Below are 24,705 nucleotides of genomic sequence, written 5' to 3'. Positions count from 1 at the left end.
ATCACAGTTTAAGGATAAAGATAGAATATTTTAATATTGTATGGTACCATGTTTAACACTGTCTTCTATCTTCTCATAACCAAATTCGAAATTTGGTTTCCTGCTCATTTCTACCCTATCACCTAGCTTAATGGAAATCTTTTCGGAATCTCTCAACTTCCTTTCATTGCCATGGCTTCTTACTGGCATTGCCATTCTACTTATCTTCTTAAACAGAAATGTAGGGAAACGAAATTTGGAAAATCTACCCCCAGGTCCTCCAAGGCTTCCCATTATAGGCAACCTTCACCAACTTGGTAATCTGCCTCATTTTTCTCTGTATAAACTGTCCCAAAAATATGGCCCCGTCATGCACCTAAAACTTGGTCGAGTCCCTACTTTGGTCATTTCATCCCCCGAGATGGCAAAAGAGGTGCTCAAAGATCAGGATGCGAGTTGCTGCAATAGGCCTGATTCGTATGGTATGAGGAGGTTATCATACAACCGAAAGGACATATCTTTCAGTCCTTATGGTGAGTACTGGCGCGAGATGCGTAAGATTTGTGTCATAGAACTTTTTACTGTCAAGAGGGTTCGTTCATTTCAGCATGTCAGAGACCGGGAGATTGCCAAGTTTGTGAACATTCTCTCAGAAGAAGCTTCAGACCCTGACAATAAATCCATCCAGCTTGATCACAAAATATACTCTCTTGCAAAAAACATCATTTGTGGGATTGCATTTGGAACCGATTTTGAACATGAGAAGCTCAAGGAACAAGAAATTCACAAGACTTTACAGGATGCCTTGCTGGTAATTAGTGGCTTCTGCGCTGCAGATTTCTTTCCATACTATGGATGGATGATTGATATATTAACAGGGTTTCGCCAGAAGCTGGAAAATTGCTTTCATGAGTTTGATAAATTCTATGAGGCTGTTATTCAGGAACATCTCCAACCTTCAAGGCCCAGGCTGGACCATGAAGACATTACTGACATCTTAATTGCTTTGTCAAATGATAAAACTGGTCCCCTCAGACTCACCAAAGATAACATCAAAGCTGTCTTCATGGTAATTTAGTTTGTATATTATACTATACCCTACGTGCTTCTTTCCTTTACGCGCTTCTATGAGGTTCATGTGTTTCTGGTGTTTTCAGGATTTATTTCTGGCTTCAATAGACACTACCTCTGGGACAACTGTATGGGCAATGAGCGAACTGGCCAAGAACCCGCGAGTAATGTCAAAGGTGCAAACTGAAATCAGAAAAGTAATAGGAAATAAAAATCAAGTAGAAGAGAGTGAAATAGAGAAGCTCAAGTACTTGAAGATGGTAGTGAAGGAGACTCTGAGGCTGCACCCTGCAGCACCGCTACTCTTACCGCGAGAATCAATGCAATACTGTAAGATTGGGGGCTACAGTGTGTACCCCAAAACCAGGATTTTTATCAATGCATGGGCGATTGGCAGAGACAGTAATACATGGTTGAATCCGGAAGAATTTTATCCAGAGAGGTTTGAGGACAGTGAGATTGATTTCAAGGGTCAGCATTACGAGCTGATTCCATTTGGTGCTGGTCGACGAATTTGTCCTGGAATGACAACGGGCTTAACTTCGGTGGAATCAATACTTGCAAATATGTTGCATTGTTTCGACTGGCAGTTGCCTAGAGGGATGAAACCTGAAGACATTAACATGGAAGAAGTGGTTGGCTTGACTATTAACAAAAAATTCCCACTTCAGCTGCTACCTGTCAGACGTATAAATTAAACCGCGCAATCCAGTATTGGCCTTAGCCCCTCTTCTTTCGATTATAGAGTTAAGTGAGCAACTGTGCTTTTGCCAGTTCATTGTAGCTTTTACTTGTATTTTTACGATCTGTGTTAAACGAAAACTCAAATTTCATTAATGCCTAATAGTTTCATTAAGTAGCTAAAAAATAATTTAACTGACTATTTACATACTTACCCTCTCCAGATTAGGTTGAGTCAATCAAGAAACGTAAGGAACATGAGAGCCAGAGCGAGAGTATTGACTAAGAGTGCACTCACTTGATCCTCATTCAACGTATTTGACATTTCTTTGGGCCTTAGTTTCAAAATAAACCACTAAGTCTACATCACAATCTGGTTTTATAAGGATATCACACCTTATCTTGCCCCTCAGTAGCACTCATGGAAATGATCTCTGAATTTCTTAGCTCTGTCTCATTCTTCTGGCTTTTAACTACCACTGCCTTTCTCCTCCTCCTGTTTCTCCTTCCATTGTGTCATGGATATTTTTCGAAACAAATTCTAGAAAATCTGCCCCCAGGTCCTCCGAGGCTCCCCATATTAGGCAACCTTCACCAACTTGGAAGACTGCCTCATGTTTCTCTGTACAGACTGTCCCAACAATACGGGCCTGTCATGCACCTAAGACTAGGCCAAGTCCCTGCTCTGATCGTCTCGTCGTCTGAGATGGCCAAAGAGGTGCTCAAAGTTCATGATACAAAGTGCTGCAGCAGGCCTGATTCTTATGGTATGAGAAAACTATCATACAATCAGAAGGACATCTCTTTTTCTCCTTATGGTGATTACTGGCGTGAAATGCGTAAGCTCTGTGTCATAGAAATTTTTACTGTTAAGAGAGTTCGTTCCTTTCAACATGTTAGAGACCAAGAGATTGCTAAATTTGTGGCCCTCATCTCCAAAGAAGCTTTAGACCCTGACACTAAGTTAATTCACCTTGACAAGAAAATATTTTCCCTCGCGAAAAACATCATTTGTGAGGTTGCTTTTGGCAGTAGTTTCCATGGGGAGAAGTTCAAGGAAGATGAAATTCAGAAGACTATACAGGATGTTATGAAAGTGACTAGTGGCTTTTGTGCAGCAGATTTCTTCCCTTATTATGGATGGATAATTGATCTATTATCTGGATTTCGACACAAGATGGAAAAGTGCTTTACTGAGGTCGATAAATTTAATGAAAGTGTTATCAAAGAGCATCTCGATCCTTCTAGGCCTCAGTTGAACCATCAAGACATAACTGATATCTTGCTTGCTTTGTCCAATGATGAAACGGCTGCCCTCCGTCTCTCAAAAGATCATATTAAAGCCGTCTTTGTGGTAAAACTATATTTTCTTCGTCTGAATATATTTTTGTGTTTGTGTGTTTGATTATAGAAGTTTAAAACTTCTATAATCACTAACAAGCTAATGATTTATTTGAATCATTAGCTGTTAGAAACTCGGTTGGTTGTCCGTTTCCTCTGCTTCTCTTTCTATGTGACTATTTAACCAGCTAATGATTTATTTCTATGATTTGTAACATGCATGTTTTCACCTGCTTCAGGATCTATTTCTGGCTTCAATAGACACTTCTTCTGGCACAATCATATGGGCCATGAGTGAGCTTTCCAAGAACCCGCGAGTCATGAGAAAGGTGCAAGCTGAAATCAGAGAGATCACGGGAAATAAATCACAAGTAGACGAGAGTGAAATAGAGAAACTCAAGTACTTCAAGATGGTGGTAAAAGAGACCCTCAGGTTGCACCCTCCAGTGCCACTCCTATTACCTCGCGAATCAATGCAATTCTGCAAAATTGGGGGATACAACGTATACCCCAAAACCAGGATCTTTGTCAATGCATGGGCTATTGGCAGAGACACAAATACATGGTATAAGCCGGAGGAATTTTCTCCAGAGAGGTTTGAGGACAGTGAGATTGATTTTAAGGGCCAGCATTACGAGTTCATTCCATTTGGTGCTGGTCGCAGAATGTGTCCTGCAATGACAATGGGCTTGGCTTCGGTGGAATCTATACTTGCAAATCTGCTGTATTGTTTCGACTGGCAGTTGCCTGATGGGATGAAGCCTGAAGACATTAACATGGAGGAAGAGGTTGGCTTGACCATAAACAAGAAATTTCCTCTTCAACTCGTTCCGATCAAGCATGAAATCCAAACTTAATAGTATTGATACTGCAGTACTTGCATTGGCATTATTTGCATTTTCATTTGCAGGTTCTACTTCAACTTAAATATATACTATAGTCTACAAGGCCTCAACAGAGATATCTCTGAATTCTAGCTGAAATTCTTAAACAGGGTCTTTGTTTTATAATTCCAACTGAAAATGGCCAAGTAATCAACTATTAAGAGGTTTCTTCTGCTAATTACCCAAATAAAATTCAGAGATTCAAAGCCAAGACCCTTTTTTAGAAGTTGCACAATGATCCTTCTACTGTATATCAGCTCAGCTGTCAAAAATCTCCATGCCAAATTTCTACATAAAGAAAATGGTAAATTTCTTATTAATTCGCTCCTAATTCAGTGTTGGCCAACTATTATATATATATATATATATATATATATATATATATATATATATATATATTCAAATTAATATATTAAATACTATATTGATTCCTGATTTTCGAATAATCACTATAAAATCATCACATTACCCAATTTTTCATATATTACAAAATACTTGTTATAATACAAAATTCCTCTTTATCCCATATTTATTTCTCTTTAATTTTTTATACATAATTTAAAATACATAAAAAATATTTTGCATACTATATTTTGATTCTTTTATATGATTCTCTTAATCAATTTTCTCATAAACCCCAAAATCTTTAAATCTAACAATGATACACGAGTACGGTCCGACAAATAACATGTTTCAGAGATAAGGACTTATTTCCTCATATAAGTACATATTCTCGTACTTTGATTAAAAATAAATATTACAAGAAATAATTATTTTTTTATTTGATAAACATAAATAATTATTTTTACGAAAATAATTTCTTAGTACTCCCTCCGTCCCCCTGAGTAGTATATATTGGGGGACGGGGACGCGGCACGGACTTTAATACTCCTGTGAAGTGTAGTTGTGTAATTTATTTTTAAATTTTCTTTTTTTAATTAAAGTTTGGATGTTATATTTTCATAGTTGCTAAATACACTTCATATTTACTTTGTGCAGTTCACCAGATTACAAATATATCCTTCCTAAACTTTTGTGTAACTATATTTTTCTGCCCTAATTTTTTGTGCACATCGGGTATTAATACACGCAATCAATACATCCATCCACTAACTAACTAATTTAATTATCTTTTTTCAATGAGTACTCTTGTTCATTCTCAACTTTAATTTAAATCTTATAATTTTGAGATTATACTAAACTCTATTTGATTTTTTTTATATTATAACCTTTAACTGGCTTAGAACCTTTAGTATGTATTAAGAATTTAGAAAAATAATTTTTATATATAATATTTATTCATATATTTGATTTTATATATAATTTTATCACTAAAATATTTGATTTTATATAGGATTTTATCCATCTCTTTAATTTTTTATCGATATGTTTAGTTTTTTCACTTTGTTCATTCTCATTTAATCGAAACAACTTAAGATTTTGAGGCTTTGCTACGAGACCATGGGCAAAAAATCATTAGGGTCGGAATGGCTAAAATCCTAATATATAAAATATTAAAAGTTAGCACTAGTGTTTGATATAATATTTAGTCAAATAGAAAATACTTGATTTTTAATATTAAAAAGACAACACTAATGTTTGGTATAATATTTTAATCAAAATAAAAAATATTTGATTTTTTTTATAATATAGCCTTTAGCTGGCCTAGAATCTTTAATGTGTATTGAATATTTAGAAAGATAAGTTATATATAATATTTATTCATATAATTTTATTTGAATTTATATATGATTTTATCACTAAATTTTTTTACTTTATATATAATTTTATTCACATCTTTAATATTTTGTCGATGTGTAATTTTTTTTACTTTGTTCATTCTCATTTAATCATAACAACTTAAAATTTTAAGACTATACTAGCATTGGGGTTGGGATGGGCTAAAATCTCAATAACAAAAAATATTAAAAAGTTAACACTAGTGTTTGATATAATATTTTAGTCAAAATAAAAATACTTGAGCTTTTATAATATAACCTTTAGGCGGCCTAGAATCTTTAATATGTATTAAGAATCTTCACAATTTTAAAATATATTTTAAAGATTATTCTTGCACACAATTTTAACATGTATATAATATTTATAAAAATGAATGTTTCTTTAATAGTCAATAATTTTATTAATTCATAATATTAAATATGCAAAATCAATAAATTATTAAAACATGATAATCATATATTATAACATATTTTTGAAAAGAATATGTTTTAGAATTAAAACTTAAATATCTTAAAATTAAAAATTAAAAAAGAAAATAAGAAAGTTTAGGCATCAGGTGTTATACATGTGCAATATAACCTTATCACAATATGATATTATTATCTGAGACGCATTGTCATCAACACTAAGGCATTTATCATGGTTCCACACATTTAATAGGTTGAGGGATATACTTGTAATCTCTGCGAACTGCACGAAGTAAAAGTGAACTGTATTTAGCAACACCCTATATTTTTATTCAGAATTTTGGAGGTTTGAGGACAGTGAGATTGATTTTAAATTAAAGTTTGGAGGTTTGAGGACAGTGAGATTGATTTTAAGGGCCAGCATTACGAGTTCATCAGAGAACAGTGAGGACAGTGAGATTGATTTTAACCTCAGCCTGTGAAGAGTATTGAAATGCGTGTAAATGGGACAGAGGCAGTATTTTTTAAGAACAGGGTAAACCGTGTCACGTGGCCCCATGGAGAGCAATAAGGGCCCAAGAAGCATTTGCACGTAATTTATTACACTTCCCAATGAAAGCAAGAAGCCACCATCTTTGATCCCGTCTGCTCTCTCTATCTCTCCGTCATTGAATCAATTATTCATTTTAATCTTTAATTATTTCCCATTTCCCATCTTCACCAACCCCTTTTTTCCTTTCTACATATACTTACAGATTCTGTATGTATTCAACAACTTTGATCATCTTCAATTTCTACATGTACATAAAAATACACACATAAAAGCTCAGAGATCATGTCTGTGAATCTCCAATCTATATCAGAAGCGACCTCAGGAGCCATTGGAGCTTTGGTTAGTACAACTATTTTGTACCCTCTTGATACTTGTAAGGCCAAGTACCAGGCTGAGGTTAGAGAACAGGGTCATCAGAGATACAGGTCTTTTCTTTTTATTTTCTGTTTTTTTTTTAAATTTTTTTATTTTTGATCACTTATTATGCTTTTGTTCGTTTCCTGTGATTATGTGTTTCTGGGTCGATTTGTATTTGTTTTTTTTTGTTTTTTTGATGAATTATTGTGTGCTGATGTGTTCTTGAGATGGGTTGGTGGTATGTTTAGGTTGACTCTTGAAATTTTAATATGAATTAGTACAAGTGGTTTAATTTTGTACTCTGACTGCTCTCATTTGGTTCCATATGTTTCTCAAGTTCATATTTTTCGCAAGTTAGAACCTAGGATGATCATGTGCAGTTTTTGCAAATTGGGACTTTTTCTATATACAATTAGCATCTAAAGCAGCATGAGAGGTTGCTATCAAGTTTTGTCATATGCGAAATGGGCGGGGCTTGTGTTCCGTCCTAAGATCAGGAAATATAATATAAGCCGAATGAGCAGATTTTTTGTTTGAATATATGTTATTTTGTAGGTGTTTATGCATAAATAAAATATGAAAAAATTTCCAATTTTTTTTTAGTTTGGTCCTATATTTCAATTGTGTTAATATGAGCCAAAATTATCAAGTTGTGGTATTCTTGTCTTACACGGTTACACCATTAAATATCTTTTCATCATGATTCATTGTCTTTCTCTGCTTTTTGCAGGAACCTTTCTGATGTTCTTTTAGAAGCAATATCAAAAGGTCAGGTTCTTTCGTTGTATCAAGGCCTTGGAACAAAGAACCTGCAGTCATTCATCGCACAGTTTGTATATTTTTATGGATATAGTTACTTCAAGAAATTATATCTGAAAAAGAGTGGTTCCAAATACATTGGCACCAAAGCAAACCTACTTATAGCAGCTGCTGCTGGGTCATGTACTGCCCTTATAACTCAAGTAAGAAATTCTGTGCTAGTCCTCCCAACCCCAACATTTTTAATGTTTCCTCTCTCTGCCTTTGTACAAGCACTAGTGCATGCGGAAGCATTCTCGTGGATGTAGAACTTTCTGATGTCAATTCTAAGATATGTTGCATCCAACGCAATTAGCAGTTGCTCATATAACTCTGTAGAAGTTCTGATCTACGTTTTACTGATTAATTGGTCCACATGAATTAGGTTCTGCTGCGAGTCGTCACCATATTCAATAGTTAAACTATAGAAATAGTTTACCTGACCAGAGATTTCAGAGAGACCTTACGCCCCCCCCCCCCCCCCCCCCCCAAAAAAAAAAAAGTCATTGTGGCTATGATCGAACCTGCCAAGTTTTAATGGAGAACTAGCAAGGGAAAAAGAAGTTCTGATTAGTAAATTGATTGAATATGAAACCTTTTTTTAATGGAAATCCAACTTTTACTTATGTTTTGTTGAATCACATCTTCAATTAATATAGATTTTGAAGATGAATACTGTACTGAAAAATTGAAAAAAAACTGCTCGTAGCTAAGAAAACCAAGAAAGACATTTGATATTAAGTGTGGAACAACATGGAAGACATGCAAACATATATAAGACTTGAGAGGAGTTCTGTACACATGACTTTAAACGATCTTAATTGAGTAAACACTGTTGGTCTGTAAGGATCATCAAAATAGTAAGAAGAGTTTAATTTTTGTAACTGCTCACATGCAACCAGGCTAGTGGTCAGTGTAGACCGTTTTATGCTATGTTTGCACTGATCATGTTCATAAATATGTATCATTAAATAGAGAAAGCACAAACTATGGGGGTATTAGTTGATGAATTACTGTGAAATCATTTCACTGAAATGTAAATTATATTCACAGCATAAAGACTTTAATCGGATTACAGTACACTCGCATAAACACTGGCGAGATAAAGTGAATCAATGATCAGACGCTGCTCACAATGTGTGTTTATGTTGAAGTTTAACTTCAATTTGATGAATCTTAATATTTATTAAAAGCTCGATCAAGTATTTTGTTTTTGACTTTTTACCACGTCAAATCGTGGTTAAATGTTGGTGCTGCTAAAGTCCAACCAAGAGTTTGTTGGGATGGTTGCTATAAGATGATCATTTTTTTAATTTTTTCTTTTATATGAATATGATTATTAACATACAAAAAGTATACTGTTCTCATCATTGTGTCATTATAATATATGTTATTCTAAAGTTATGTTTGCTATGTTTTTCTAAAAGCACTATGGTTTTTTTTTGGTGAAGCCTCTGGATACCGCATCCTCGAGAATGCAAACGAGCTCCTTTGGGAAATCGAAAGGACTATGGTTAACCCTAACTGGAGGGAGTTGGAGTGAAGCATTTGATGGCCTTGGCATCTCTCTTCTTTTGACTTCCAATCCTGCAATTCAGGTACCACTTCGTACCTTTTGTAATACTATTATGTTTCTTCACAAATTCAGATCCAGTGTTACCAACAGTACCGTGTACCTTTAGTATGATTCTTATGGTCTTATTACAATTTACAAGTCAGAGAACGTCAGATAGGGATCCTCTATGGATAATGTCAAGCTGATCGAGTAACTTTGTGTGTGCAGTACACAGTATTTGATCAGATGAAACAGAAGGCGATAAGGAAACAAGTTAAAACTCAAAATGGATCATCCTCCGAATCCCTTTCGGCCTTCTCTGCTTTTATGATAGGTGCAATCTCAAAGAGCATTGCAACTGTATTAACTTATCCAGCTATCAGGTCTGTTGCTATTTCTCTTACGGCACTCTTAATGTTATTTTGACGTCGGAAGATGACCATTTTCTGACATGAACTGCAAACAGGACTAAGGTAATGATTCAGGCTGCAGATCCGGATGAGGATGCCAATGGGAATGGTAAAACAAAATCCCGCAAAACAATATCTGGTGTTATATATTCTATATGGAAAAAAGAGGGCTTGCTAGGATTTTTCAAGGGGTTGCATGCACAGATTCTGAAGACTGTGTTAAGCTCAGCACTACTATTGATGATTAAAGAGAAAGTTGCAGCAACAACTTGGGTCCTTATACTTGCCATTCGAAGGTATCTTGTGGTCAGTGCAGGTAGAATAAAAAAAGCTTAAAACTGAAGTGAAGGTTGATGAGAACTGTACTTTATGGTCAGTGTAAATGCTTGCCTCGCAAACAAGGGAGTATAAGATTATGTGTTTCGTAATTAGCTTCATAAGAGGTCTAGACAGAGAAACAAAATAATCTGGAGCAATAGAAAGCAGAACAGACAGACTGAGTTGATCACTTGAAGTTTAATTACTTCATACGTCTCACAGTGTATGATAGATAAAATTCTACAGTGATTAGATCAGAATTCATGTTGGAGTTGATTTGTTTAGAGTAAAGTTCTTATTACTGAACTATACAGGTTAATGTCTTCATAAATCTGTCATTTAAAAGTTTTTCTGTTATATAGAAGGTATTGAATTTGGGCTACTGGAATCACTGGTCAACTGGTAGCATAATGTGTTGGAATTTTTGTCCAATAAAGACTCTGGCAAGTGCAAATGCTGAGTATTTTTTTAATGTCTACGAAACTAGTTCTTTTCGCTTGAGTTGAAATGTAAGCAGGATTTATTGGTAACCAACTAATCTTGAGTCGAGAAAGAGTCCGTCACAAGCAGAATTGTAAATGAGTAAAGCAATTTTTGAGCTAAAAACTGCTATTCGAAACAGTTTTTCGGCTGCATAACGATGTTAAGTGACCAATTCTTTCAAAAACTCAATGACGAGTGCTTACGAGAAGAATCATATTATATTCTAATAATAATTTTGGAATATTGTATATCATTATTTATTTATAAATAAGAATTACAGGAAAAAGTAGATTTATTGTACTTTTTATGACATATAATCTTTAGAATTATGAAATGACCATATGTTGGCTAATCTGGTTTATTTGTCTCATCTTTAGTGTTTGTCAGTCATTTCCGTAATCACATCAAGTCAGCCAGTGAAAGGTGGCTCTTGGGATTTTTGTTCTTGCAGCTTGCTCTATTGATCGTTCTAAAGCTTTTTATGTTCAATTTCAGTGCATAGTATTATAGGAGTACTAGATAGCTCCAATACTACTTAGTGAACATACTAGGAACTACTAGTATATATCAAAGATCTACAGTAACTTGTTTAAGTTTAGCTAGCTGGTCTGTTTTTCCCAGTAAAAAAACAGTAGATACATGTCACAATATACTCTATTAATTCTTGTAGTAGAGTCGTTATAAACTTATACTCCCTCCATCTCACTCATTTCTATACATCTTATTCCACTGCTCGACACCTATATTAATGCTCATTTAAAATATAGTTCTATAACTTATTTTTAATATTTTCTTATTCTAAATCAGAAAAAAATCTTTAAAATAAATTACAGAACTATAATTTATAAGGACAAACGCGTGCAAGGATTCCTAGAAGGGACGGAGGGAGTAGTGTGTTGCAGTGTAAAAATATTCAGCTGTATTTGCAAATAAAAGATGACAATTTAATTTGAATATTAATAATATTATGTGATTAGACTCTTATCAGCTGTGTAGACAGAGAGACAAGGTAGATAGTGATTTGATGCAAAAAGTGACAAATTTGATACTAAAATAGCTAAACCACCCAACTTGAAAGAGAGTTGGCAGAAGCTAGTGCCAGAGAAGAAACAAAAAAACACATTAATTCAATTAATAAGAAACCCCACGCCAAACAAAGTAGAAGCTAAAGGTACCTCCCTGTAAATTGTGTTGTTTCTTACATTAAACAAAGAAAACCCCCCTAAATTTTAGTATGAAAAACCAATTTACAAAATTGCAGCTATAATAATCTATAGTTAAAAAGTGTGACCAAAGTACAATGAGCCCCAGAAAACTGCATAGACATGGACTTTGGTTTAGACTTTTGGAAGAAGAAATATGCTAAAAGAGAAACAAAGTTTAGCTAGAGTCAAAGTAGAGACCCTGGAATTGAGATTTTGGCTGGAGAAAAGTAGGAGTATCTATTTAACTTATATATAAAAGTTTAAAAGTGTAGAAAAGTTTGAAAACTTTAGTGGATTAGGTGGGTTTGATGACCCTTAAAATTGTCACCAATGCATCATCAAATAGTCTGGCACCTTAATTGTAGTAATTAGATTTAGAATTATTATTATATAAAACAGATTGAACACAGAATATTATTATATCACAAACAAATGAACATGTGAATAATACATGGTGATATGAACAACAGTCCAACAGACCAAGCCAGAGTTAGTTTGTTGCTTACATTAAGAAATCAAGAAAACTACAGAATGAGGATGTAACAGATTGGAATATTTTTATCATACTTAACTAATTAATTAATTAATATTCTGAAAATGTAAGTTTTGAAGGAATTGCAGACTTGCTGTACTAAATATTCTAAACCATGAAAAAAGACTTGCTAGACACACATAAACACAGTATAAATAGTTAAATACATTCCATTCAGCCCTTTCATTGTTCCTAGTCAACACAGAAACACATTCCAAAAGATTCAGCTTCACTAAGCTGTCACCATGTTCATACTGAAGAATGGTAAATTTGCTGGGTACTTTTTGTTAATTTTTCTTAGCATTTCTGCAATAAACTCAGTAGCACTAGGAGGAAGAATTCTTCAAGATGTTGTAGAGAAGCCTCAGCAATGGAGTCAGGTTCCTGACAAAGGATTCTTCGCTAATGTCGACAGAGAAGTACCCTCATGTCCTGATCCTCTGCACAATAGGTAACTGGTCAAGAAAGCCAAAAGTTTAGCTAGTTCTATCAGCAATCTATGATCAATGAGAAGCTGTATATAAACTTCACATATATACATACTACATATTTCCATTAATTTTGTGGTTGATGGCATATTTCTTCTAATACTTATTCCATATAAAAGATTACAAGTGTATTATCAGTTACATTCTGGCTTTAATTATTCCCTCATGGCAAATTATAGACATCTGTATATTTTTTTTCCGATTTTATTAGCGGGTTAGTCATATACCAGAGACAACATATTTGCTATAATCACACAGGGGTATGAAGGAGTTTAAAATAGATATTGCCACATTTTCTTCCTGCACTAAAATGTTTATGTTATGCCTGTCAACATTACCATGACCCTTTAGTTTTTACTTGGAAAAATCTGATAATGTCATATTCACATACATGTTTTAATTAATTAAAGTAACAAGGGAAACCTTTAGTGTTCTTCATGAAGAAAAAACACTGTATGGTGCTTTGATCAGAAAGTGGAACATTCACAATATTACCTATAAGTGTAAATTCCACTCCTGGCCTTTTGTATATTTTTGAGTATTCCAACCTGAGATATATCCTGAACTGGTTTAGTATCTCTATCAAGGTACCATATATCATATTAACTTTTGAGGAGTTATAAAAAGAGCTTAACTTGGTCATATATTTATTGAAACTTATACAAATACTAACATTCCAGTAAAAGAATGGGAAAAATATTAAGTTGTTCACTCGTTCCATCCAAATATATCAAGTAGATCATTACTTTCCGGTTCAAAATCATTAATTCCGTTATTTTGTACAAGCAGTATGAATCTAATCTCCTTCTTAGTCAATTACAACATTAAATGTTAATATTTTCCTCAGTATTGACCTGGTGCAGCGTGAAGTCAGTATTGACCTGGTGCAGCGCGATGACCTGACATGTAAATGAAGACTATAAGAGCTATGTCATTACCTGACTACGAGAGCATATAATTTTTTTAAAGTTTTTGTTTACAGTTGCCGTTTTGCTATTGTCGCAATAGATTTTAACTTCCTAAATCTGACTATATGTGTAAGAACTTCCTGCAGAATACGCAGACAGAATACATAGATTAACGTTCTAAATAAATAGGACTGCGAAATTAATAGACACTTGAAATGTGGTAAACTCTATAGGGGACTACATAAGTGAATCGAAAGCCAAACAAACAATACGATAATCACCAATTAAAAGTCTGTGAAGCACTTTGGATACAAAGAACAGACTGTTAATTTCTAGCAGTTTAGAGATTGTCAGAGGTACAGATAAGAAGCCAATCCTGGAGGAATGAAAATCATATATCTTCATATTCGAAAACTGGCAACACTCTTCAACCTTTTAATCCTTCCCCATGTTGTATCTTAGCACAATTTTATTTGCAATTATTGCGAAGAGCCTAGCTTTTGATCCGCAACAAGCACCATGAACGTCTTTAACTAGGCTGCCAAACTGAGGAAACATTGTCTCAAGCTCATCTGATCCGCTTTCAACACGTGCTTTGATACTCTCAATCTCTCAACATTTCCGGCATCCTTTAAATTTTTGTGTTTCATTTTTGAGAATATGAGAAGTGAACTCTATTAACTGAATAGCATCAAATTAAAGTTTTCAACTAAAACCAAAACCTCAATAAATACTAATTGAGTTGCTAACAGAATATTTATTTTGATTATAAACACAACTGAACTATTATATGAACATAAAAAGATCAGAAATACAATGTATAATGTTGAAGCACTATTGTATGTCTGTTAGAAGCACTATTGAGTAAAATTTTTTCACTCAATATTAAAAGATAGAAACTAAGAACTCTATTAGAAAACTAGTATCAGATACGCGGACTGAAACTTGCCTTTAACTTAGGCTATTGATTAAACTCTACTAGACTATCTTATGGCTCAGTTGTACCCTTCTTCTTTGCATCTTTGTCTATTCAAAATACACTAATTTAGTTGGCGAACAATCTAGATCGTCTAATTAAATTAACAATCAAAACCCTAACTTCTACTCCTTGCAAACTATATATATTACTCCATCTATTCCATTTTAACTGATGTTTGACTTTTTAACACGTATACTAAGGTGTGCAAGAACAATAATCACACTAAACAAAAATTAATTTGAATCTGTTCTTATTCTGCATTGCTTTCGACACATTTGGCAACACCATCTCAGTTTCTTATAAGTCATTTTCTTTGCGATTTTGATCAAATCTAACTTTTCGATTTTGCTTATGTTAGATCATAGATGAGACTACTACATCAGCCAAGTACACTGCTATACCAATTATTTACTGTAGATTATTTTAATGCGGCAAGTAAGCGAGTGTGAAATAGTTTGTCAACGATATAAATAATTGGCTCAAGCAAGTAGCAGAAGGTTTATTCAGACCAGTTACGTCCTATTAGTGCATGTCAAGAGTCACTATGATTTCTGGAGTTTCTGAAACCACTCAACAAACTGTGGGAGAAGCTAATATATTAAGCTTAAAATTGGGCAACTGTGAGATGATGTATGCACAAGACACTGAATGTAGCAAATCAAAGAGTCAAGTAGTTTATCTTACTTCTCTAGTTGTGGTCTGGATAACATTTCTAGAGACTTACTTACATTTCCCAGAAACAAAAATGTAGAATTCAAGAAACTCTGTCCCCTTGATATGTAACAAACTTAAATCATATTACATTGCCTAGACAAAAACCCTTTTGATTAGCTACTAGCCTAGGTTCCGTAAAATATTGCTGAATCTTAGAACCAGCATCGACATAATGTGTATATAAAGAATGAATGAATCTTGGAGATTCAGTATCTGCATTTCCAAGATAATTGCAATGGCTTCATATCTCCTGGCTTTGCCTCTTCTGCTGGCCAGTATCTCCTTGCTGCTTACTCCGGTCGCTTGTGGTACTCTTCCTCCTTGTTTATATATGTAACTTGCACATCATAGTTTAATCTCAAGTGATATATGTCTAATTTTTAATTGCAGATGAGAAACAATGCCTTCTGAAAGGCATTAACAGTTTCAGGCAGTCTCAGAACTTATCTACATTGACAAGCAATGATAAAGCATCTTGCTTTGCGAAGCAAATAGCTAAACAACTAGAAGGACAACCTTGTTCTCATGTAACTGACCCGAATACTGTCCCCGGAGTTCCAGAAATTCTAAGAAAATGCAAAGTTAAAATCAATTACACGACGGATGGGTTGATGCTATCAGTTTGTGTTGCAAAAAGAGTTCCGAATCTAGTTCTAAATAACTTCACCAAAACATTCTATACTTCTTATCTGAAGAATTCTAACTTCACTGGAGCTGGCATTGGTACAGAAGACGATTGGACTGTTATCGTGTTGAGCACAAGTACACTAGCTGGAAGTTTTTCAAGTTTTGCTTGTAGGGTTTCTTGGAGCTTCTACTACTTGATTTCAGTTATGGTTTTGTTTTTATTCTGACAAATAATTTACGAGCTAGGTTGAGCTAATCATTTCCTCTTCCTGATTTGTAATTGATGTTGTTATTCCAACCGCTGGCACTTGTATATGTATCTTTGTTGTATGAAGAATGGTACATTGTTTTTTTTTTTCATCAGATGATCAGAAAGAACTGTTGTGACAATTTTACCTTGAAATATTTTGTTAACATTCAATTCTTCATGGCCAATCTTGGTTCTTTGATAAAAAAGAACTGTTAATTCCGGATATAATGATGCACCCAAAACATAAAACTCTTAAAATGACTCTGTATTATCTCCTTCATTTTGAACTACGGCGTGAAATGAGCAACCTAGACAGCAAAGGGATTTCAAGAAACATACTAGCAAATCTATATTTAGAAAGGATCAAGAATCTTCTAAATTGAGTAATGTAAGTTCTAGAGTTTGCAAATAGAGTTAGAAATTTCAGTGAAACCAGCACAAGCTTGGAATTCTTTCAAACCTCTCAAAAAAATTATAATCGAGCATTTAACAGATAAAAGAAGAAATATATATCAGTTAGAAGGCATGAGTGAAGTCTTACAAAGAGGCTTGTCGTAGTCTTCTTCCATATCTTCCTCAAATACGCAGATACTTCAGCATCTAGAATCACTTTCAATCTCTTAATGCAGATTGGTAAAGATCTGTGTTCCATCAGAGAACGAGAAACCAAGAAAAATAGGAGCCAATAGTAGCCCTCCACAGTGCTGGACTACAGATTGGTGCAGGGAGTATTCTTTGTGATGATTTGTAGAATGACAACCATATGAAATCCTATGAGCTTCATGAGCCTTCAAGTGCGTCCAACTGAGTCACAACTTCGATATCCTCCAGAACAGTAACAGTCTATTACAACACATGAAATGTTTATTGACATTTGCATCCACCTCAAGCTTGTAAAGCTTTTCCTTTTCCCATGCTTTGTAAAGTATCCTAGCCATATTCTCTTAATATATACACGAACTGTGCTCTTTCATGCCTGTGAAAGGCCAGTTTAAAGTACAGACAAACTTTGCAATGGTTGAGTTTCCAATTCCTCTAATGCCGCGAATCACTGGTATCTGAACACCTGCTGACTCATCTTTTAACCTGAGATTAACATTTTTGGCTCTACAAATCACCCTGGTAAGATAGTTATCAAGGTTCCAAACTGCGCCAACTCCTTTATCACACAGTACTTTGACACTTTCTGAACAAATACAGATTCATTTTACTTGCAAAAAGCAATCACTTATGAGCTATAAGAAGACTACACGGTTTGTAATAAAATCTCTAGCAAACTAGAAAACTATAATTACACGAAAAATGTAGAGAGAGAAAAGCTATCCACCAGCTTAATTTTACAGGATCATCCCAGGCAAATCAGCGATAGCCTTCCTGGAAACTACTTTGAACATACAATATCTTGAATAATGATAGTATATTACATGGTAAACTGAATGCTCTTCTAATCCACTCAGTTACTGTAAAAGTGCAGGTTCCATTCTTCAATGTTAGCCCTCCAAATTTTCATTGTGTCGTTCTTTTTAATTCAAAACTCATGTCCAGAAAACAATTATAAGTTCAAGAAGCAAGAAATGAGATATGGGTCTGTAAGATAAGTGAAATCAGAGGTTAATGAAAGAAGGCTTTTAAGAAAAATTTGAAGGGCCAAAAGAATGAATTTTAGGGTTTGTAATTGCACGTGGCAAATAAATGTTGAAGATTTTTTTCTAATGTTTTAGATTTGTTGCTTGTTTCGGGGACAGAGGGTTTTATAACTGCAGAAACATAAAGAATCGAAAGGTTTTCATTTAGTCGTGCAAAGTTGATTCTTTGACATGCCCACTAAAGAAGGGAACAAAACATAATCAAGTATAAAATCTTGATTTGAATGCAATTTTTAATCGAACAATACGAAAAGCCAGAGTGTTTTTAGTTCTCTATCAAGACTTGCCAAAAGAGACTTTACCTATTTGTATGTAGAACATCAAACCAGATAGATTTCACCCCTTGCCACACTCATATAAGCATCACTGAAATTCACTTGTGCCGAAATAGGCATTACCTGTTTAATTAGTATTGCCTCCTTGGAGTGCGCAAAAGACGTAATAAATCTTGAAGGTAAAATGAGAAATTCAATCCAAAATTTCGATATACATGAAATATTCAATCCAAAACTTTGAGATGAACTAAGAAACCAAAAAATTATCTGATTTCATACCACTGACCACAGTTATAACATGGTACATACCATATGGACCATAACATCCCTGAACACAGTTATATCGATTTTCTCTTCTAATATATCTCCGACAATAATACCCCTTCAAAGGTATTAAAATGTTACAAGAACATACTACCTATTAAGTCCATGTCATCTATAGACCTCAGGCAAACGATAGCCGGTCATGACTATTTTGTCAGCAAACATTTTGCCAGTCTTCGGCATGACATGCCAATGCAGCGTCAAGTTGAAATCTTTACCACGGAGGTTGCTTCCCTGCAAAGTACATGAATAAGCTAAAAATGTGGAAAACATGGAATCTTTTAGGTAAAAAACAGCACTCCTTGGTTCATCGGTGCGAGAATGATGGATAAGGAATATTAAATACATTTTGCATTAAACTTACTTGATCAATGAACCGATATTTGTTTGTAGAACGAATCCGGAAGTATGCATCCTCTTTTTCAAGTATAATATAATCCCACAAAGACACCTGTTGCATTCTTTAATGAGAGACCAATAATTTAACAAATATCACTTCTCCGTATCTTAAAAAATAAAGCGCCAAAAGAGACATTTATTGAAAGATTAATGTCAAAGGTTATTTATTAGTTACCCTAATGTATAGTCTATAGGTGGTATTTGACTCTTTTAGAGTCAAGTATTCAAATCCAGCAATATCAGTTGACTGAACTTAACATATAATGATATCAACCATGAAAAAGTTCATGTAGGTTCAAACTTAAAAGGCCGATTGAAGTTTGATATCATAGACCCCCAACATCCTTGGCGATGAACTTACCAGCCAATAGCCAAATTTAGCTAGATAGCTTATGTAATTTCTCTAACATCATATCACGAGTGTGTAAAAAAAGCTATCCATCCATTTTCTCCGACTAAGTTCTTGTCTACTTTGCTGTAAATTTCTGAACATACTGAACAAATCATCTTAAGGTGCAAAGCATTGACCATAAGTTACTAACCTACTACCATATTTCAAAGTAGTAATGTTTTTCATAAATCTCTTACTACTGCTCTAAACTATATTTTATATAGTTTGTAAGTTCAAAGTAGGCAGCCACCTAGGAAATGCTGGGTCATATAAATGTGGCATTATATCTTGAGATATACTGGAGAATGATTGAATATAATAAATACTGCAGAGCAAATTAATTGACAAAACTCGCTAAAGATAAGAGGTGCCAAATTAATTTAACCTGATTCAGGGAATTTTTGGAGGTTTCATACTCTGCCGCCAAAAATACAAAAACCTGCATATCATAATTAACTTACTTGATTACACATACTAACCAAAAAACAGTTTGCAGATAGTACATAGATAACAACTCATGCAGTTTCCCCTCAATGTAATGAGGAGTTTTTGTCAAATAATATTTCATTACAACGGTGCATTACTTTTTTCGAGGATTTAATACCATCTTCATTCTTCACTGGGGTCTTTTCTCTTTCTATTAAATAGAAGACCGTGCTTGAGAATGCTAAGTATTGAATATTAAGGTTATGATAAGCCAATATTTGTTAATGCTAGGTTTAATGGTCTCCCTGTTACATTTTTTCTAATATTCATCTGATTTACTAAAGCTAAATATCTATATAAAAAAAAAAAAAAGGCTTTGGCTATTAATAATGTTGGACATACCTGTGCACCTTGACACAGATTAAACAAAATAAACTACTATATTTAAACTAGACAAAGTGATAGTTTTGAAACAGGATTATTAAAACAACCACAAAAATAAATATCTGTAACCCCAAACCTGTTTTGTATTCCATGTGAACAGTGACCGTAAGTTGGCTGATATATTAAATGTCATGCTAACCTGCATTAAATGAACATATCGTCAAATATTGAACAATAATCTTTCTTCTAAAGCAACAATAAAATCCAACTTTATGAGAAGCAGTGTCAAAAAAGAGGCAAATCATGATCAACAGTCTCTCACTGTCTCTGTGTAAGCGTCCACCTAAAATACACATTCTTTTAAATTCATAATGTCAAACCACATTTAAAAAATGTACTGAGAGCTATGGTTACCTGGACTCAAGTGCAAGAGTCGAACAAATGTACGTAAAATTTTAGAATCTCATTCCCAAAAGTATTAAAATACTGATAAAGATCCAGTATTGAACACAGGGCTCGTGTTATATAGAGACTCTCATTTATTCTTGAATTCCTAAAGTTTTATGTACTCCTAAAATACATTGGCCAATTCTTGATTCTAATAATCAAATAAACATAATAATATGGAATATTTATCATACAAAATTTAAAGGAAAATTTAATTAGAGACCTAAAATTACATATTGGACTCTCCTTTAAGAGGATCAAATGTCCAGTTTTAACATGGAGGATCCTGGTCCTATTCAACCAGATAAAAAGGCAAACCTATGCCGCTTCAAGTCGGACATAGGTATGGTCCGATAAATGATATGAGTCCACGTATAAAAGATTGGCACCTGATTTCTTGAAAAATAAAAGTACATACAAATATTTATCTGAATTCCCTCCAGAGCTAATGTGCTACTAATACTTCCATTTTGACCATTGACCCGTCACCCGTATACATTAAAATTTTGTAACAAAATTCATACTACTTGCCTCAGTAACTCATTAACAGCCTCTCTTACATATTATTGATGATCCTGTCATAACAAGTTGTTACAATGTCGAAAGCATCCAACAAAAGAATATTTCATTGTCCAAAAATAACAGGACTGGTCAACATAATCAGAGGTTTAAGGAAAATAAGTGCAACAAAACGAATTTCACCTCGATTTTCCCCGAGTTTAGGATACATAGAGTGATGCTACCTACATTCATTTGCTTGAATCACTTGCTCCCAAGTTAGAAGGGGAAAAGCATATATTAATTTCCAGATTATAGTTTTTTCCTATTTCTAATCTGACAATATAAACGGCAAGCCCAAATTTGTAATCTTAACTTCTCTCTTATTTCCGCCGCCTCCTCACATTACCTTGCATCCCACACTTCTGGAGTGCAAATTTGAGAGAAAAACATATGAAATATGCAAAGTTCATCCCTAGCTTTATTTTTATCGAACTCAAGATCAATAATTTTAACGTCAATTTATTAATTTACTCACTCTTATCAAATTCCTCCATATTTAAAACTCCGAAGCATAGTACATAACGAAAACCCAGATCAATCGTAACAGAAAACAAAAAGGAATCACATTTAAGACATTGTAAACAACACCTAAGGTAAAAATCACTCAAACTTGTAAACAAACATAAAAATTGAATCAGAGCAAAAGAAATCAACCTCATCATCCCCATCTGGTCTCTTTTGGAACCGATTGATACTCAAAACCTAAAAAATCAAAAACCCATCAATTAAAAATCTAGAATTTACGATAAAAACACAGAACAAATATTTTCTTGGGCAAAAATGTAAAGGGGTGCGATCTAGAAGGAACCTGAACATGAGCGGTGGGAGTGGGGGAGTTAAGAGTGTCGGAGAACGAAGCGATGGCGCACATAAACGCGAGAATAGTTACAGCGAATGTAAATAGAGCATTGGCTCTGTACCCGAACGAATGCATCTTCGATCTCCTCGCTGTCTCTGCCGGACCGTGGACTAGGCTTCGACTTGCCAACGTTTGTTTTGTAGTATTATCAATTTCTTTGGGGGCTGGTCTAGTTATATTGATTTTTTTTTTTATAGTATTAAAAGAAATTTATGATCAATTTTAATATGCAGGATTATTACACATTAATGGCATGGATTAATTGAGTTTTTTTTTTGAAGTGAATGGAAAACTACATTAAAATACTAAAATTCGACCGGGACAAGATTTCAAACTGTCAACTACAACCTGATTGTGAAACAAAAACGAGCTAAACAAATAGTACTCGTTTTGTTTTCAGATCGTTTTACACATAAATATTCAAAGTCTTTGTTCCATTCTTTGTTCGAGGAAGTCTTATAACGAAATCTTAAACAATCCAATCAACATCAATTATAAAACTAGCAGCATCACAATTGACTTTCAGATAAGTACCATCTGTAACCCAGTGTTCAGATCTATTAGTTACATCAACTGGTATTGGAGTCACAAATCTCCAAACACATGAAAATAAAATTGTTGTGAAAAGTGAGTTTTTGCGATATTGACCATTGTCCTTTGTATATCGTCCAAAATACCATACAAATCCTTCTCGAGAAAAATTATTGAACCCTACAATAAACCACACAAAAACATTAAAACATAAAACATTGACATCCAAAAAAATGGGCACGAATAATAATCTTGATAACAAGGAACCCAAAAAGAATTTATCCAAAAAAGATTAATCTCGATTTTATTGGAAAACAAAAAACTGGTAAATAGAAGAGAAGATGGGAGAGCGAAAATGATTTAATAGATGAAGGTGATGAATGTGAAAAATGGAGAAGTGACGGCTAGTTCTCGGAGTCGACTGTCAAAACCCTAATTTGAGACTGAATAACTGCGTGCGTTTTTTTTTTTTTGATTAATTGAGATTTTAATTGATTAATAGTTACTTATATAGTTTAATAGATTTTAACATATTTTCGTTGAATATTGTTATTTATTCCAAATTTTGTTTATAATTTCCCCCCCAAAAATAGTGACAAACAAATGATTGATTTCAACTGGATGATTAATATGCATACGGGGAGTACAGTGTAAAAACAAAACTAATTATATATGGTCAGCTAAATTTAGGGGGGGGGAGTAAGAACAATTTTTTGGGTACTTAATAATTTTTATTTACATTTATGCAGAAATTCATAGAATTAAAGTAAAATGTGAAATGTGGAGTTGATTTGGATTTTTAAGATTTTTAAAAATAAATTATATAAAATCTTATGGATTGTTAATAGGGATGGGCACCGGGGCACTTCAGGGTGGGGGAATACTATCCCCGACCCCGATCCCCGAATTCTATAACCATCTCCGACCCCGCTCTGAACCCTGAACGGGGATTATTTTCCTCCCCGATCTCCACCCCGAACGGGGAACGGGGATCCCCGCGAGAATTCGGGGAATTTTAATTTTTAATAAAAAAATAATAACTTTATAATATATAATATATTTTTAATAAAAAACAAACGACTAACTTCTAATATACTAATAATATAATATTATTTTATATTTTCAATATCAAATCATATTAAAATTGATTTATAATATAAATAAATGATAATTTAAAATATATTATAATACAATATATTTATTATCAATCAATAAAAATAAAGATCATTTTATAATTTTAATTATATTATAAAAGTTATCTATTTTTAATAATAAATTTAGTATAATATATAAATATATTATTATTTATATATATACACAATCGGGGTCGGGTCATCGGGGCGGGGAGACACCAATCCCCGACCCCCGAATTTTTTATAATACTTTCCCCGATCCCCCGCCCCGCTCCCGAAAAATTCCCCGAATCCCTGATCCGAATGGAGTAGGGATCGGATCGGAGTCGAGCGAGGCGTGGTGAATGCCATCCCTGATTGTTAATGTAGTTGTTTGCGATTTTCATTTTTTAAAATTGGAGGTGCATGATTTCTGTTTAATCCAAAAATGGAGTCGAACTGTTCATGCCTACAAAGCAAATCCTTTTGCTTTAACATCAATGAAAAAGAGAATAGAATCCGGGGCAGGGTACAGTGAACCTCGATTAAGTAATATTTTTATTAAAATAATATTTTTTTTAATACCAACATAATATAAATAGTGTATTTTTACTCTCAATAAAATAATAAACTCGATAAAATAATTTTTTCGTTGATCTTAACATTATTACTTTAAAGAGGTTTAACTTAGTTGAGATCGGTGTCTTATGATACTCTCAAGGTTTTGATGATGACACTAACAGCAAGCTAATAACATGAAACTGATATGTGTTAGCATGCTATCAAAGGTTGTTTATGCGGACTAACAGTATTTCAGGATGTTAGCATGATTATAGCTGTCAGCAAGCTTACAGGGATATTTACAAGCTATCAGCAGGCTAACAGCGTGAACAGAGAATCAATCGGATAAAGATCAAAGTCTATTTTCATGGAGATTTAATAGGAAACGACTTTGTAAGGATTCTAATATTTATATATATCTGATATAAATATTAGAGCTCAGTTTTATAAAGAGTTTCATTCAAAAACGTTTTTCTAACAGATAGGAGATTTTATTTTCAAATTGATCT

The 24,705-nt window shown here is 33.8% G+C and overlaps 3 protein-coding genes and 1 long non-coding RNA gene across 4 annotated transcripts; 3 read left to right on the top strand and 1 right to left on the bottom strand.

Moving 5' to 3' along the window:
- The first annotated feature begins 8 nt into the window (after positions 1-8).
- On the top strand, positions 9-4,134 carry LOC108204303 (uncharacterized). The gene is made up of 4 exons (XM_017373671.2): positions 9-1,048; positions 1,137-1,745; positions 2,117-3,085; positions 3,312-4,134. The coding sequence occupies exons 1-4, from the start codon at positions 131-133 to the stop codon at positions 3,927-3,929; spliced, it is 3,114 nt and encodes a 1,037-aa protein (XP_017229160.2). The 5' UTR covers positions 9-130; the 3' UTR covers positions 3,930-4,134.
- Positions 4,135-6,660: 2,526 nt separating this feature from the next.
- On the top strand, positions 6,661-10,566 carry LOC108198110 (peroxisomal adenine nucleotide carrier 1). Its single transcript, XM_017365908.2, has 5 exons — positions 6,661-7,081; positions 7,744-7,975; positions 9,263-9,409; positions 9,595-9,749; positions 9,833-10,566. Exons 1-5 carry the CDS (start codon positions 6,939-6,941, stop codon positions 10,110-10,112), a joined length of 957 nt encoding a protein of 318 aa, XP_017221397.1. The 5' UTR covers positions 6,661-6,938; the 3' UTR covers positions 10,113-10,566.
- Positions 10,567-12,440: 1,874 nt separating this feature from the next.
- On the top strand, positions 12,441-16,387 carry LOC108196189 (uncharacterized). The gene is made up of 3 exons (XR_010287868.1): positions 12,441-12,765; positions 13,650-15,711; positions 15,794-16,387. It is a non-coding gene; the product is annotated as an uncharacterized LOC108196189 (long non-coding RNA).
- Positions 16,388-18,444: 2,057 nt separating this feature from the next.
- LOC108209675 (signal peptidase complex subunit 3B) lies at positions 18,445-22,148 on the bottom strand. Its single transcript, XM_017380720.2, has 6 exons — positions 21,942-22,148; positions 21,788-21,835; positions 20,262-20,324; positions 19,701-19,754; positions 18,890-18,976; positions 18,445-18,759 (listed from the first exon to the last, which is right to left on the bottom strand). Exons 1-6 carry the CDS (start codon positions 22,065-22,067, stop codon positions 18,634-18,636), a joined length of 504 nt encoding a protein of 167 aa, XP_017236209.1. The 5' UTR covers positions 22,068-22,148; the 3' UTR covers positions 18,445-18,633.
- Positions 22,149-24,705: the final 2,557 nt, after the last annotated feature.

Source organism: Daucus carota, chromosome 1, assembly GCF_001625215.2.
Source record: "Daucus carota subsp. sativus chromosome 1, DH1 v3.0, whole genome shotgun sequence".
Lineage (NCBI taxonomy): Eukaryota > Viridiplantae > Streptophyta > Magnoliopsida > Apiales > Apiaceae > Daucus > Daucus carota.
Note: the sequence above shows the minus strand (reverse complement) of the source record. Positions and strands in the feature narration are given on the sequence as shown.

Excerpts from the sequence above, each read along its gene's own strand:
- LOC108204303 (XM_017373671.2), top strand. The coding sequence starts at position 131 with ATGGAAATCTTTTCGGAATCTCTCAACTTCCTTTCATTGCCATGGCTT. Across the intron at positions 1,746-2,116 it reads TACCTGTCAGACGTATAAAT|GGATATCACACCTTATCTTG; the intron begins TAAACCGCGCAA and ends CTGGTTTTATAA. Across the intron at positions 3,086-3,311 it reads ATATTAAAGCCGTCTTTGTG|GATCTATTTCTGGCTTCAAT; the intron begins GTAAAACTATAT and ends CACCTGCTTCAG.
- LOC108198110 (XM_017365908.2), top strand. The coding sequence starts at position 6,939 with ATGTCTGTGAATCTCCAATCTATATCAGAAGCGACCTCAGGAGCCATT. Across the intron at positions 9,410-9,594 it reads CTTCCAATCCTGCAATTCAG|TACACAGTATTTGATCAGAT; the intron begins GTACCACTTCGT and ends TTGTGTGTGCAG. Across the intron at positions 9,750-9,832 it reads TTAACTTATCCAGCTATCAG|GACTAAGGTAATGATTCAGG; the intron begins GTCTGTTGCTAT and ends AACTGCAAACAG.
- LOC108209675 (XM_017380720.2), bottom strand. The coding sequence starts at position 22,067 with ATGCATTCGTTCGGGTACAGAGCCAATGCTCTATTTACATTCGCTGTA. Across the intron at positions 19,755-20,261 it reads TCACATGGAATACAAAACAG|GTTTTTGTATTTTTGGCGGC; the intron begins GTTTGGGGTTAC and ends TATGATATGCAG. Across the intron at positions 18,977-19,700 it reads CCAAAAATTCCCTGAATCAG|GTGTCTTTGTGGGATTATAT; the intron begins GTTAAATTAATT and ends AGAATGCAACAG.